At 36.5% G+C, this 16,591-nt stretch overlaps 3 protein-coding genes across 10 annotated transcripts in view; 2 read left to right on the forward strand and 1 right to left on the reverse strand.

Annotated features, from left to right (window-relative positions):
* Positions 1–1,713, forward strand: part of agfg1a (ArfGAP with FG repeats 1a) — a 39,279-nt gene extending 37,566 nt beyond the window's left edge. For 2 of the 8 annotated variants that reach the window (XM_067450341.1, XM_067450336.1), the window contains one exon: positions 950–1,711. In XM_067450341.1, coding sequence (XP_067306442.1) covers positions 950–1,009 — 60 coding nt within the window. In that variant the 3' untranslated portion in view covers positions 1,010–1,711. Of the gene's footprint in view, positions 1–949 lie in introns of all 8 variants that reach the window. The other 6 variants (XM_067450335.1, XR_010906723.1, XM_067450340.1 and 3 more) reach the window with 6 other exon arrangements.
* Positions 1,106–14,419, reverse strand: slc19a3a (solute carrier family 19 member 3a). The gene is made up of 6 exons (XM_067450342.1): positions 14,151–14,419; positions 11,585–12,248; positions 8,049–8,261; positions 5,344–5,536; positions 2,688–2,829; positions 1,106–2,037 (listed from the first exon to the last, which is right to left on the reverse strand). Exons 1-6 carry the CDS (start codon positions 14,295–14,297, stop codon positions 1,870–1,872), a joined length of 1,527 nt encoding a protein of 508 aa, XP_067306443.1. The 5' UTR covers positions 14,298–14,419; the 3' UTR covers positions 1,106–1,869.
* A 602-nt stretch (positions 14,420–15,021) lies between these two features.
* On the forward strand, positions 15,022–16,469 carry bloc1s3 (biogenesis of lysosomal organelles complex-1, subunit 3). Its single transcript, XM_067451658.1, has 2 exons — positions 15,022–15,129; positions 15,526–16,469. The coding sequence occupies exons 1-2, from the start codon at positions 15,026–15,028 to the stop codon at positions 16,127–16,129; spliced, it is 708 nt and encodes a 235-aa protein (XP_067307759.1). The 5' UTR covers positions 15,022–15,025; the 3' UTR covers positions 16,130–16,469.
* Positions 16,470–16,591: the final 122 nt, after the last annotated feature.

Consider the following 16,591-nt stretch of genomic DNA (forward strand, 5'->3'; position numbering starts at 1 on the left):
TTAAATGCTAGATCCATTTAGAAGTTATTCATAAATAGTAATTGCAATTTACAATTTATATATGATAATTATACATTTTAAGCATTTTATTCCAAATGATAATTTTACTTTGTTTATTTTATTTTACAGAATATTTTATTTTGAAGCTGTTACTCTTATTTAGAAAGTTTTAACCCCTTAACTCCCCTTTTTTAGAATAGTCATGAAAATACACCAACTTACACCAATAATCCAAACTGGGTTGTAATTCAATAATAATTTGGAAAATAGACTTGAGTTTGGTCTTGATTTAAAGCCGACACTCAGCAGATTATTGCAGTGAAAGCATTTCAAAATATAATAGAATGAAAAAGTTATGCAAGTTTAAATTGACAGAAAATGAAATAAAGTACTAAATATTTGTATACATATAAAATATATATTTTACAAGTTGTTTTACTCTAAAATCCTATAAGGCTTTAGTCTTATATATATAGCCATATATCTAACCAAGTTGTGTTCAAGATTTGAAGTTGATATCACAAAAATTGCAGTCCCCACGAGATTTTGTTTAGGCGCTATACCAAAAATACAAAATCCAAATTGAGTTCGTAAGCTTTCGAATGATACCTAATTTATGATAATTACTAAAAAAATGATCGAAAAAGGATATCAAAAAAGAGTGCCAGTTAATTAATAATTGATATATTATAATTATATATTTTAATTCTACATTTACTTTAAATGTTCATCGGATTCTTCTATTTGCTTTTTATATATTTTAATTAATCTAGTTAAATGTATTAATTTATAATAAATTAAGTTATACATTGTAATTTAATCATTTTAAATCACATTTAATTCAAATGTTAATTTAAGTATCTCATTTTTATTCTTTTTTTCTTTTACAAAATAATTGTATTTTGAAAGTGAAATCTGAAGGGTTTTCCTTCTTTCTTTTCTCTTCCAGGCAGGGGCGCCAGCAGCACAGTTTCCTGCAGGAGGCTCATCCACAAACCCCTTCTTATAGCACTCCTTTGTCCTCCGGCGGTCAACCTGCGACTGGTTCGCACCTCTTGCACTGTTTTGTTCTGCAAGTAGCTTTTAAAAAAAACCTAAACATCAATTTAAAGATTTTTTTTTATTGAATTTTAGAGCAGAAGACTGAAGAAGAAAAAAACGGCAAAGAATAAATACATGATCCGGTCTATGGCAACGTCCATAGCAACAGAAAACAAAACAAGATCTGGGGTTGTCTGGAGAAAAGGAGCTTTTTTTTTTCTTCCACTGTGCTCCTTTTGTCATTCCTGTGAACTGGCCTGGAAATCATCTGCACGATGTGGCGGATAACTAAGTTATTGAAAACCTCCTATTCATTTTAATGCTGCAATTATGTATATAATTATTTCATAGAAGTGGCTAAATTTTAGATCTTTGTGCATATCAGTATTTGTATCTTTAACACACACACACACACACACACACACATGCTGCATAAAACGGCGTTGACGTCCGCCATGCTGTGAATAACATTAAGCAAGAATGTGGAATCCCTTTTTGGACATCGCCTTTTTGTGCTTTTTGGAGTTTCTGAGAACAAGGCAAAAATGATTGTTTGTTTTTTTTTTGCATTACGAGGAGTTTCAAACTACAAGACTCTTTTTGTGTGTCAACTCCTTCTGAACTCATGATACTCTGAATCAAGACCACTTATGTTACAGAAGTCTAAGTTAATGTGTGTATATATATATATATATATATAAATAAATATATATACAATATATATTAAAATGAATTTTAACTAAGAACGTATATTTTTGTGCTTTCCTTCTGTTAGTTCATAATGAATCAAGTGCAGTGGCTTCTTGTACATCATCCTGTTCCTTGTGTTCAGAATTTTGTTCCAGTGATGATTTGTGCATCATCTTCTGCCTTAAAAGTTTCTTCCGGATTCTCTCTCTGTGTTTCCATCTCAGGTTTTTGGCATATTGCAGTATACAAACCCCTCAAGAAGAAAACAATTGCAATAACAGAAAAATATCCCCCGTAGACGGTAAACTGTAAGAGAAGTAACACAACAACAGTAAATGCAAACTGTTCTGGCATCACATCATTCGTAATTTACCCGGCTTACAATTAATTCTGGGCATTCATATTACACTCAACAGTGTCACGGTCATTGGTTGGACGAACACCACACACACATCTGTTTGTCACCACTTTTACAAATTCATGTTTTTGTAGATTATATGGAGATAATAATGTACAATTTTCAAAAATCTGTACATTACACAACCATTTTCTAAAGGCTGTTTTCAGGCCCCCTAAAAACCATCCGCTTTTAGTTGAAAACGGTGTAGTGTAAAGGTCAACTGTTGAAAAAAAATTCTCCACAACCTGCAGAATCCTTTTTTTTGGTGTGGAAATGAGAGGTGAAAATAGCAAACAATTCTATTTACACTGTAAAAATAGCAGTTTAATCGCAAAACCACCTACGTTTTGTACGAATGGCTCCTAACCTCACATCCTTTCAATTCAAGCAGTGCTAACCCCACCTCTAAATAACAAATGTGAAAATGTATTTTACCCTGGGTTCAAAATGGGGTTAAGTGCAGTGTGACAAGCCCTGTTTTGTATCCAATAGAAATGCAGAATCTGTGTCATGCTGTTAGTTACATTATACAATTATATAAAGAGTATAACCTTACCTGTGTGACAATATCCAGACCAAGCCCACTGCTGTCCACCACCACTGAGGTGATGATTGTCTGGAGAACCAGAGCACAGAAAGTGTTAGCTCCGAACACAAGGGCATAACGCTCCATGTTCAGCCCAGCTGCTATCTGGAACCTACGAGACAAGGACATGGATATGATTACGCATTCATTGGCTTAATGAAGAGCTGATTTTAATGTAAATGTGTTCTCTTTTCTTCCTGCAACTCTATTAAATATCAGGAAATTGTGATTTCAGGGCCTGGAAAAGTGTAATTATTAGAAATATCTAATTTATTTTTTAGTTGTGCTCAGTTCTAAACTATATCATTTGCTAACATTGTTTTGTGCAAGTGCAGTACAAATCCTTATCCCATAATAATGAGCAACTGGAAAAATCATGGAAATGTACCCTGCGATGAGGAACTGAAGTTTACAGTGTTGGCACCGTCAATGAAAACTTAAATATTAGGGAATTTTTATAATTGTAATTTACAAACCTGGGAAATTATTGAAAATTGAGACTTTTTTTATTGTCTATACATTGCCCTTCATGAGTGCAATCTCTAGTTGTCATGGAATTTTCTAAGAGGCCTATATTTGATTGAAACACCCTTAAACACAGTTGATTACCATTAAACCATTGAAATATGTACTGCAAAATAAAAACAAATGGATCTACAATGTGAAGATTTTGAAGAATAAAATGAGTTGTTTAACAGGTCCAAAATCTTTCCCACTGCGCCAGTCATGGTGAAACAGCAAGTGGCCTGATAAGATAATGAACATTTATCATGTAATTATGCTATTAGTTTGGAGCAGGGGTAGATTACATTTAGCAAAATCTGTCTCATGATAACATTTGACTTACTAAGGAATACATTATATGAGTTGGGTATGTAAGGAGGCACTTAGGCCTACTATATAAATACACTATATTGCCTACTGCCTTTACATACACATGAACTTTAATGCCATCCCATTCCTGATCTGGATGGTTTAATATGGAGTTGGCCCACCCTTTGCATCTATAAAAGCTTCAACTCTTCTGGGAAGGCTTTCCACAAGGTTTAGGAGTGTGTTTTTTCTGGAGGTGCATTTGTGAGGTCAGGCATTGGACAAGAAGGCCTGGCCCGCAGTCTCCGATCTAATTCATCCCAAAGGTGTTCTATCAGTTTAAAGTCAGGACTCTGCAGGCCAGTCAATTTCCTCCACACCAAACTCAGGAGGCTATCCCCAAACTGTTCCCACAAAGTTGGGAGCATGAACTTTTCCAAAGTGGTGCTGTCTTGGTGCAGTTAATCCAGAAAATATTCACAGCGCTTCACTTTTTCCTCAATTTTGTTATGTTGCAGCCTTATTCCAAAATTTTGTACATTCATTATTTTCCTTAAAATTCTACAAACAATACCCCATTATGACAACATGAAGGAAGTTTGCTTAAAATCTTTGCACAATAATTAAAAGTAAAAAAAAAAAATCATATTTACATAAGTATCCACACAGCCTTTGCCATGCCACTAAAAACTGAGCTCAGGTGCATCCTTTTCCCACTGATCATCCTTGAGATGATTCTACAGCTTGACTGGAGTCCACCTGTGGTCAATTCAGTTGATTGGACATGATTTGGAGAGGCAACACCTGTCTACATAAGGTCCCACAGTTAACAGTGCTTGTCAGAGGTTGCTTATATAGTAAACCGGTCTGACGAGGGTTATGTCATGTGTGCGACAAACGAACTACTTAGAGCAAACCTGGAATATAGATTTGACTGTACCAGAGGATCATTTTGAACTTATTTATTGGATTAATCATTAATTGGACACTGAACTAAGGAATCTTTTTGGACTTTGTAACGATTGGTAGTGGAGAGGAGTGTGAGAGTACCGGCCGATAGCCTCTATAGGTCCGGTAGCAGTGTTTCTCCTATACTTCCATGGACTAAATCATTTCAAACCTTTTTCAGGATGACAGAAAGGGAATAAGGAGATGAAAACAATAGCATGGAATTTAGAGATCAGAAAGAGAAAAGTGAATGGGAGGAAGTGGTAAGGGGGTCCAGAATCAAGAAATTGGCTAGACATAAAAGAAAAATGATTCCGATTGTTTGGGTGGAACGGAAAGTGAAGGAAGAGAAGCTGAGGTAAATGATTTGAAGTCAGAATTGTCCAATGTAGTAGTACGTTTTGAGGGTGAAGGAGGAGTAAAGAAAACGGACCCCTTAAAACCTGCTAAAATCATTAAAGCACAAATAGGAGAGGTAAAATGCAAAAGTTCTATGAGATGGAAACTTGCTTATTTGACGTAGCTCTGAAAAACAGATAGAGAAGCCAAAGAGAATGAGCAGTGTGGGAAAAATTTAAGTGGCAAAAGTGGTACGAGTTGGAGGGGGAAAGCTGTAAAGGAATAATGGCAGGAGTTAGGACAAGGTCAGATATTTCAAATAAGCATAACGTAGAAAATGGAACACCACAAGGGAGTGTTATAAGTCCTACACTTTTTCCCATTATGATAATTGATATATTTAATAATGTACCTAATGACTTCAATAGATCATTGTTTGCAGATGATAGGGCGCTTTGGGAAATGTACCAAAACATTGAATGTTCCAATACTTTTGCCAATATAGTGTATATTGAACAGTACTTACATGGCAATGGTGATGAGCAGCATGTACAGGCTCTTAAAGATGATGTAGCCACAGTAGCAGACCCAGATGTTGCCGCTGAAGACCATTGTGAAGAGAGCGCCTCCCTCCAGGGCAGAGAGCGTGCCCAGAGCCATCTCACCCCAGCGAGACCAGTCTGCAGATGAAAACCCGATACCGTACGCTGCCGCAGCCCCTGTGGTGCAGTGAGGGCCAGTAAAGGAGCGGCTGTGACTTTTAAACTTTCTTGACAATTTTTATTTTATGGTATACTGCAGGGTTTATTATAAATTATTTATCTGTGCACATCATAATCTTTTCTTTTTTAATCTTTTTATAGAATTATCTTTTTTATAGATAATTCTTTTTATAAAATTATCTTCTCTGACGTGTTTACTAGCTGGAAAACCAGTCACTCACATTAGATCACAAGAACAGCATGGGTGCAGCAGTCTAAACGATAACTTTTAACCTTTATAAAGCCTTACTGTGAGCCACAAAGTTGAGAGTATTTGCTTTTGTTGAAGCCCTCAGCCTGCATTATTTCAAGCAGAATTTGTGGTAGTTGTGTAGTTTTACATTTCTCCATTTTTAATTGGATAATACTGTATAGTAAAGCAGTTAATTACACAATGTAATTATGTAGTACACGATGTATTGTAGTTGTACCCATAGACAGTAAAAGAAATGGACAGAGCGATCCCATAGACTTCAACGGCGGAAAATGAGGTCAATTAGAAGCACTCACTTCCTGATAAGTGAGTGCAGAGCCGTTTCTAGGCATAGGCAAACTAGGCGGTCGCCTAGGGCGCCAACAGCTGGGGGGCGCCAGTGAGCCCCCGTCCCAACAAGATTTTTTAGTTATTTCATATATATTTTATTATTAATATTTCATACTTTTGCTATTTCGAGGCATTATGATTAGTTGCGATTATTGGAGTGAAGTCGCCATGGTGATAGTGGCGCTGCTGTAATGAAATGAAATCATGTAGAGGGACGTCGTCATCTGTGCTTTAGTTTCATCATCGTGAAAAGGTCAAAGCCATCAGGGGCTCAGTATCGTAAAAAGAAAAAAGAGGAAATATTAAAAAGAAAGCGAAACATACAGGTATGTTAGACTACTTATTGGTTACTTGTTCATTACTAAGCTGGTCGCTCTATCATAACGTTGAGCAAAACATTACACTGAATATTAGTACTGGACAGACCACACGCCTCGGCTCATTTATTTCAGGTGCAGAACATTATAGCATAGTTAATTTGAATTAAAAAAAAAACATTACATCAGAGATAGCTGTTTAGTGTAAATTGGTCAAGTAATACTGTCATAACCATGGGCGTCACTAGGCCCTTTTTTATGAACTTATGCCTCAGCCCCCCCTAAATAAATATGTGATTAACCTTTAAAACATATAAAACTGGCGCGAGGCTTCGGGTACGGCTTCGTCTCGTCTTTTAGTCTTTGTGTCAGTGTGTTCTTCAATCCGCAGCGGCGCAGAGTGACATGGTTTTCAAGCTATTGTTATCTCATTTTTTGGCCTTTAGAACATCTTAAAATACACGTATGTAGATCATAGAAATCTAAATTTTCTCGGGGGAGCATGCACCCGAACCCCCCTAACATTTGTGATCTCAGTGATAATAAACCTGCCTACATTATTGGATTAATGCATGTACAATATGGCCATGAAATAAGGAAGTCATATTTGCTTTATAAGTTATAGTTTTAAAAAAAGAGAGGGGAGGGGTGCAAGATTTGCATCTTGCCTAGGGTGCCAGAAAGGCTAGAAACGGCCCTGGCTGAGCGTACTGCGCAGGCTCAGACTGAGCTTGACGACGTAGATGTGACGTAAGCAACCTGTCTGACAGTTGTAGGTCTTCTAGTAGTTGTGGAAGGTGAAATCTGAATCAGTGTTAAAATATTTTCTCCCGTTGCTTTTGGCTCTCTCTGGGCTTCTCCGCATTCTTCCCCCTTGACTTTATCGGACTTTATGTCTACACGTCCCCCCGACTGTCTCATAGACAGTAAAAGATTGTTTCTGAGCGTCTCCTCAGGTCTATACGGTAATTTCTCTACTGTGCGACAGAGTCACATTGGTTATGACGCAATCGTTAACCTATTTTTACAAAAACAGCTTTTACAAGGCGATAGTGGGGTAATGGAGGTAAAAGATACAAGGTAACAGAGCCTTTTATGCATTGTCGTGTTTCTTTAGAAATAAACAATGGACAAATGGAGTCTTTAAACGCCTCAGATGTAAAGTTATTCACTGTCAAAGTGACTCAAAAATGAATGGGAGTCAATGGGATGCTAACAGCAGGTGATGGCTTGGTTAGCAATGGCAGCCCCTAGGGGTGGAACGCTTTCCGAGTGCTAGATTGGGGTTAGGGTTAGGGTTAGTTTAGGTACCTTTGTTAATTTTTTGTGATGCTATGATTCACCTTGTAGCTGGTTAGCTTTTTTCATGGCTTATAAAGCTTTAACAGAGACTTTTTTGTCCCAAAAGTCCCTATTGTGGAAAAACTTCCTGAACCAGCGCAACTGAAAAAATGGACGGGCACATCTATTCAACCATGCAAACCTTTCCTACATTTTTTCTTGTTTGAGAGGTTTGTTTTTCTTGTTTTTGTTTTACTCGGACGTCACAATAGGGAAGAAAAGACTATCGCAACAAAGTTCATAAAAAATAAGTGTGCCTTGTACTCACCAAACAGGTTTGAGAAGGCCTCCACTCCTCCATTGTAGACCGTGAAGTTACTAGACGGCTCCACATGCTCCCACAGCGACTGGACGTAGTTCACCGTCTGGTTGTAGCCGCAGGTAGCCAGTGCCCACCACACTGACCAGATAAGCAGCGTACGGGAGGAGAAACACTGCAGGAAATCCCTCCACAACCGGTGCAGAACATCACCACAACCACCTGGGATATTATCAGGCCAATCAGAATTCCACTTAGATCATTATTCAACCGTTTAATATTTATTTATTTTGTCCTTTTATGGAATCAGCTTCCAATGCAAGACAGTTTAATGTTTTTCTATAGAGATGTGCAGTTTGTAGTCATTAAAATCAGCTTGAAATAAAAAAAATTCACCCTTTTTGTTTTCTAAATGCATCTTAATGATCTTATTGTGACTGATTCATTTCAGACTTTTGTTACAAAAAAATAAGAATACTTCAAGTGCACATTATTTAGTATGCGCAAGTAAAGGTCAAGTATAGTTTATGTAGTAAGTATACTAATATCAATTGTAGTACTATGCTTCTAAGTGCATTTCAATACCACTTGGGACTAAAGTGGCCCACTTTCTAGTGTATAATGTATAGTTTTAAAGTATGCTATCTATAAGTGTAACAGTAAACTTTGAGTAAGTTACTAAGTTACAAGTGAAATTATAGCGAGGTATACTGATAGTTTAGTAGCTATATACTTGTAGCACATTTTTTTGTTAATGAAAGTAATGTAGTAATGTAAACTGCAATTCCTCAACCGGAGGCAGAAGGGAGCTGAATCTCTTTGAGCCCTATGTAAAAACTTTCCAGCAGAAAAAATACAGCCTGGTAAAAATTGTGATTTTGGTCTATACGGCTAATTTTGCCCTTGAGAGTGCAACTGTGAGGGGGGTGATTTTTTTTTTTTATTACTCATTCGGTTACAATTATATAAAGCCTTAAAGTTCTGCATATTTAAGGGCGTGGCCACTTTGAGTGACAGGTGGATAGCCATTTATCCGCCATTCATAGTCACTGTGTCACCTAAGCTCCGCCCACATCCCGCCTCTTTGCCCATTTTCTGTTATCCGGGAGTGACACGCGATGACGTGCTAGCAAGATGGCAATGGCCAGCTCATCTCTATACTTTACGCTTCAGAACGGCTTATCCGAATCCTATAGGTGATGTCACGGACACTACGTCCATATTTTTTTACAGTCTATGGATGTGACCAGAGCTGTTTTTCTATGGCTCTGAGTGTGACATATCGAACATCTCCTCCCCTTTTTTTTAAAATAGCCAATAGCACTTTGTTTATATCACCATTTAGCCAGAGCCGTTTCGCTCAGTAAAGCTGCTGTTTTCCTCCTAATCTCCGTTTCTCCTCCTAATCTCTTCCATATCACTTTAAAATGCAGCATTCTCTGCAGATTTCAAATGGGTCCAAAATGTTTTCTGGAACCATCCATTCTGTGCTATCCTGTCTCTGAACCGGAGCAGACTATGTGCTGTGATTTAAATTAAGGGGGGGGGGGGGGGGGGGGGGGGGGTGAAATGCTGTTTCATGCATACTGAGCTTTGTACACTGTTAAAGACTTGGATAACCCTTCCTAAACATAGACAAAGTTTCAAAAAATAATGTTGGACGTTTGATGGAGTATTTCTGTGTTAAAAATACTCCTTCCGGTTTCTCACAAGTTTCGGCGAGTTTTTTACGAGTATGGGTCGCTTGACGTCGATAGAGCGGAAGGTCCTTGTATGGGCACGGGCTCTTCTCCCGAAAGGGTGCGCGCACCTGACTAGAGGAGAGAGCAAATGCACGCCGATAAAAACACTGCTCTCCAGCTGCAGATCCACTCGTCAGTGCAATACTTCTGTCATGCTCCACTTTATTCCTATGGGTGACATCAAACTACTTTAATGCGGCCTGCACAGCATTCCAGGAAGGCAGCGCTGCATTTGAACCGATTTGAACGCAGAAATGACATGAAGCGTCACAACATCACGCTTCGGTTGTGTCGCAATAGTGGATCTCCACCTGTCACAGGACTTCACCAAATCAACAAGAAGTGTGTTTTTGACGGAGCGGTCCCAGCGATAAAGGTTCACGGTCGTGCTTTGGAAGCAGGCGGTGAGTAAAACTGCTTCAAATGTCTAACTTATGTTGTTGGCTATTGTCGCGTAAGTAAACATCAGTAAACAACACGATCGTGTATAACGTCATGCATGCGATGTATGGTGTGTGTTTAAATACATTTGTTTAGCTGACCAATATGTCAGTTTGTTTATTGTAACACCACCCAAACATAAACCTAGGCTAGGGGAAATGCGCTAACTCCATTGTTTTATACACTATCTGACGCGCAAAACCGTTTTACTTGCTACTGCTGAGGTTTAGTCGCATACAATAGTCCATAAACCGATGTCCTCATAAACCACGAGTAAACAAATGCAAATGTTGACAGGCCACTAAATACAGTACATACCACAGAGACGGACGTCCTGCTGCTGTTGCTTCTCCTGTTCAATTTATTTCAGCCTCCCGATCTGATTCTGGATCAAATATGTATTGAATCTGATTATAGCCATGGTTTATTTTTAGAGTAAAGTAGCTCCGTGCTCATTCTTTAGCTCCGCCCACACGATACGCCTCCAGCCGCTCGTTTTTTTTTCTTCCGGAAAGACTCGTACAGCCTATCTTTCTTTTATAAATATAATCAAACTAAAGACTTTTCGGAGATATGAAGGATGCAATACTACTCTATAGGTACTCGAGATTGACTGAAATTGAGTCCCCATCGCCACCCTTAACACAGTCTGAATCGTATAGTGCACTATCATGTTCCATTCACCATTTAGATAATAGTAAATGTGTCAACAAGTGACCGATTTCAGCTGCAGCTTCAGTGTCTATTTATAAAGTAGTGGGCAGGCCACTTCAGATTCTAGAGAGCATTTGATTAGACAGAAAATCTGATGAGAAGCTGAAGTGTTGATCCATATTGGTGGAAGTGAGAGACTGTAAGTTTTGAATGCTTACTTAACTTCTAAATGCAAATGTTGCAATTATTTTGGAACACACATCTTAACAGTTAAGACTAGCATAGTCATACTAAAAGCCAAAAAAGTTCCATTTTGATTTCATGGATAATTTAAATATATCTCAATCAAAAGATTGAGTACAAGTACAGGGCAAATGTACTTTTCTTTCGGTATTTTATTGTAAGTCAAGAACACTTAATTGTAATGTTAAAATATTTCTGAGAAGTATACAAAAGTAGAAGCATACCTTTTTTATTTATTTTTTTAAAGAAGAAGAATAGCACACCTGATTAAACTTCTCTTTTTCATGGGTTTGGTGAGGTATGCTGGACTTCTCTAATCATTTAGCCTAGCCTACTTATTTATAAATTCTACTAATTGTGAATTTTACTAATTCATTCTATTAGCTGCTACCCCATCACATATTATTAGCACATATTAAAATATGTGATTTTACTTATATGGCAGATTCGACTCACTAGTCCTACCTTTCTTGGAAATTTTTGCATTGCTATTACAATCATTGTAACCTTCCATTGTTTCCTGCTGCCTTTTGGATCCATCCACCTCCACCTTTCCTTTTTGGTCATTGCTTTGAAGATCCACTTCTGTCATAGACCCTTCCTCGGGTTCCAGAGGTTTAACTGTCCCAACATGCCCTTGCTCTTCACCATCAGTCTCTCCACTAGCTCTTTTCCGTTGGTGGAAGAACATGCTTGTCTTGGGCATTGGAAGAAGAATGGAGGTGATCAGCGCAACGCCGGTGAGAACAAGTGTAAACACTAGAATGTAGTTGTAGGACATCAGTTCAAAAGAGACTAGGACCTGGCCTAACACCGAACCCACGGTGTAGCCCAGGAGCTGCGCGGTCCGGCAGTACGAGGTGGCTTTCAGGTAGTGCTTCAATTCCACCATGCTGTAGATGTACGTGAAGTAAGCAACATCACACGACGTCACCACTCCATATGTAAACTGCACAGCCTGCATCTCTGGTACACCATTACACCACAGTATCATTGCTGTGGTGGCGAACAGGATTAAACACTGGAAGACCACCACAGGTTTGTAGCGTAGCCAATCAGTGAGGAGGAAGACAGGAACCAGCACCGCCAGGTAAGAGTACGTCCACACTGGGAATATCTGATTGGTTACCTTGAGGGGGAAAAACAGATAATTACCAGCAACAACAAACTACATTTATTGCACAAATCTAAATCATTAACTATATTACAGTCTTAACAACTGATTGAAAAAGCAAAACAAAATGCATGTAGCCTATAATTAATTACTAGCCTATAATTAGATAAGAACAAGAACAAATATAATATAAATAATATCATTATACAAATAATAATATTAAATAAAATAGTAAATAAATTGATTATAATTTTAGATTAAATATAGCATACACAATTGTGTCACTATTTAAAATGTCAACTTGCCAAATATATCTTTAATATTATTTCTACCCACTGCATGTTGTGAAGCAGTAGGTATGCAGCAGCACTTTTTATTGCAAAAACTAAGTAATATTGCGAAATATTATTAAAATATAAAATAACTGTTTTCTTTTTGAATATATTTTAAAATGTAATTTATTCCTGTGATGGAAAGCTGAATTTTGAGCATCATTACTCCAGGCTTAAGTGTCACATGATCCTTCAGAAATCATACTTACATCCTATGATGATTTACTGCTCAAGAAAAAAATATGATTATTATCAATGTTGAAAAAGATGTGTAAATTTTTTTTTAGGATTCTTTGATGAATAGAAGGTTCAAAAGAACAGTGTTTATCTGAAATAAAAAGCTTTTGTAACATTGTACTAGATGTTTTGTTGTAATTTTTTCTTCTTCTATAAACTAAAGAAATGAATAAATGTATTTAGCAGGGATGCATTAAATTGATCAAGTGGCAGTATAGACATTTATAATGCAAAAGTTTTATATTTTGTCTATAAAATTATGATCTTCTCTTTTATTTAAATGCACATTTATTTTACAAATTGATATATTGATTATACTATGGTACCCTTATATACCATTCGTGCAAACCAAAAATTATAATATCATATCATTGAACCTTCAAAATGGCTAACTCATCTCACCACATAGAAGAAACTCTGTACTCTTCCTATTGCCTTTTCTGTGAATGTATTTATTATGAAGACATCATTTTGTTATTTTATACATAAATACAAATGTACTACAATAAACACTTTAAGTACATAAAAAACTGCAATCATATTATACTATCTATTTAAAAAAATCCCAATGAGGAAATATACTACAATTCCACTGGGAAAGCGATTCCATTTGGAAACATTGATATTTTCTCAATTAACAATAAAACCATGTTAGACAAAGTTGATTTGTAAATAAAATTATCTCATTTACTTTCCAAAGTTCCAAATCCCCCTTGAGAAGAAATGTTTAGAAATGAGGTTAAAAAACAATTTCTGGAGCACTTCGACAAATGTGTGAGGGTGAGAAAGTTTTGGAGAAATGCTCAAATGTCATTTGACTTAAAAGCAGCACATTATTGGCCTTAAGGCCTGCTCATAGCAATATATTGCATATTTTTCTGAATGACAAGGTAAATTAGTAGAAATTAATTCTTGCCATATGGCAACTTCATACCATAAAGTGTTACAGGCAAAGTTGACCCAAAAAAATGAAAATTCTGTCATTTACGTACCCTTATTCTAAATCTGAAGAATTTCTTTCTTCTGTGGAACATGAACAAAGATATTTTGAATATTTTTGAACTATTTTTGAACTAACTATTATTAAAATTGGTGGGATTCAAAACATCCATTGTCTTTCGTCGAATTTCATTGTATTGACAAAAAAACACTTAAAAATAAAAAAACTGCTTATTTGTGTTGCACAAAGGCAATAAAGTCATATAGGCTTGGAACAATGTTGTGTAAATTATGACAAAATTCCCTTTAAGATGAAATCCGATTGGCATCATATATCATGCAGTCATGCAGTATTCTGAAATCTGAAATCATTATGTTAATTATTCAACTTTTTAAAAGGTTACTATACCTGCTCAATGGTTAGGTTCTTGTCTGGTCCAGTTAGGAATGGAATGAGAAATGGTTCTAAAGGTTTTACTGTGCTGAAGAACCCATAGACGCATAAAAGAGAAGTGGGATACTTCCAGTCCCTCATCCACCGCTTCAGAGTCTCCATCTGCACAATCTGTATGTTATTTTAAAAAACACTAAATTTTACTATTCTACTAGGCTATCGCATGCACTGTTTGCCGGTGTGTGAGATCTGTTTTCATGGAAACACTGTTCCTCTCTTAAAATAATCACCACACACACACACGTGAGAGAGTGTGTGTCTGTGTGTGTGTGTGTGTGTGTGTGTGTGTGTGTGTGTCTGAATGTGCTGTAAATAAGCAACCAGTGAGCAAAGTTCTGCTTTGATTAGTCTGATAATAGCCAAACAAACCCTCCCTATTTTAACTTTACTACATGGGTATTTATTTATTCACATACATTGTTTATTTCCTTAATAAATGTGTGTGTGTTTATAATTCATTGCTTTGACAAACTTTAACCAGCATACTTTTTATTACTAGAATTTACTATAATGTTTCACAAACCTTTGGGCTTATATTTTGAAAAAACACATATTTACAATTGGCTTTTTGGAAGACAGGGGCACTTTTATTTATTTTATTTAATAAATAATTTTGTATTTATTTTTATTTTTATTTTATTAAATTGTATTACATTTTATTTGTTTTATTTAATATTATTTATTGTATTTATTATTATTATTATTATTATTATTATTATTATTATTATTATTATTATTATTATTATTATTTATTTATTTATTTATTTTTCCCACACATTTCTAAAGCTTTGGGACCTTTATTTTGAATTCGTACACATCTCTTCATTCTGATGGACTTTTATTTTAAATTCCTTCAATTTTCTAAAGCTTCCTGGTTCAAGTTGGTTTCTCGTGACAAATCTTATGACATTTCGATTGCGGATACAAACACCAGGTTAGACAAAAGACACACATTTGACCAAGCGCTTTTTTAATACAACTGCTGTGCAAATTTTATATTAAAGCATACTCGTTTTTTAAACAATGTCCTCATTATTCAACTAAAAAGGGTTATAGCAAGTTACAGAAAAATGTATAATGTGTATTGTCTTAACGAATTGCCTAAATAACATTTGTGGACATTTGTAATGGAATTAATAAGATATTCCTTGAATTACTTAAACTATAATATAGTTTTAGATGTATGTAGTATAATTTACATTTAATGTCATGGTATACATTAAAATACCATACTGCCACCATAACTATATGGTATAGATATACATAAATGTACAATGGCTTTTTTTGTCAAGCTTATTGAGTAATCGACTGATTTAAATGTATCTTCCAGGTTTGCAATCATGGCAAGCAACAAATTCCAAATCGTGGTACAGGGAGAAGCATCAGAAACCGATTCGGATGATGAAGTGTACATCACCTCTGCCCCTCCTGTCCATGCCTCATCATCATCCTCATCAGGTATGAAGGTGGCAGGAGAGGCGTCCGAGACCGACAGCGAGGACGAGGAGGAGAGAGCGCGCAGACTGGCCTCTGAAAGCCAACAACAGATGCTCCGTAAAGATCTTCCTCCTCTCATCGTGATCAGAAACACACCTGCCCCAGTGTGCGGACAGGAGGACAGATCGTCGCCTGTGTCCAGACCAGATTCAGGTCGCTTTAACACGTTACTCCAGCAGAAACTGCAGGAGAGCAATGCACGATTGTGCACTGACATCAATCAAAGCCTGAAACTGGTATATCAGAACGCTGCGAGGGACATACGACAGGCCACCACTCATCTGAACAACTCTCAGACGGGCATCATCAACGCGTCCCACAGCATTAGACTCATACTAGAGGACCTGAAGTCAGTGTCTGAGAAGATTGACATCATTACGAGCTGTCATCTGCTGCCGGACATAACCATGCCAAGCCCTGTGTCTGGACAATCATAGTCAAATGTTTGAGAGAGACAGCTGCATGTACTTTAAATGGCATATTAGTACATTTGAGCCTGTTGAAGGTCCAAAAGCGACAACGTGGATAGATTTGAATGATTTTCTGGTATGCTATATGAAGTGTAAAATGTGTCAGTAGCATCAGTATCAGTGATCATACAAATTAATAACATGGAAATTAGCTTGTGATGATTTGCTGAGTGCACTAATTAGGAAATATAAAAATAAATGTTAAAAAAGCGTCTGTTCTTCTTTTTTAACATATAGGTTTAAATGTACATTAATGTATAAAGGAAAGTCTATGATTAGGGAATGAACTAGTCAGCATTTCTTTAATTTATCTTTAATTCATGTTAAATATAATTTCAATATTAATATTATTAATATAAATTATGCAGATCACAAACTATGTAGCAACATAATTATATTAAATTTAGATTTTTTTACATATAGTTTGGA

This window comes from Pseudorasbora parva, chromosome 8 (assembly GCF_024679245.1).
Source record: "Pseudorasbora parva isolate DD20220531a chromosome 8, ASM2467924v1, whole genome shotgun sequence".
Classification (NCBI taxonomy): Eukaryota; Metazoa; Chordata; class Actinopteri; order Cypriniformes; family Gobionidae; genus Pseudorasbora; species Pseudorasbora parva.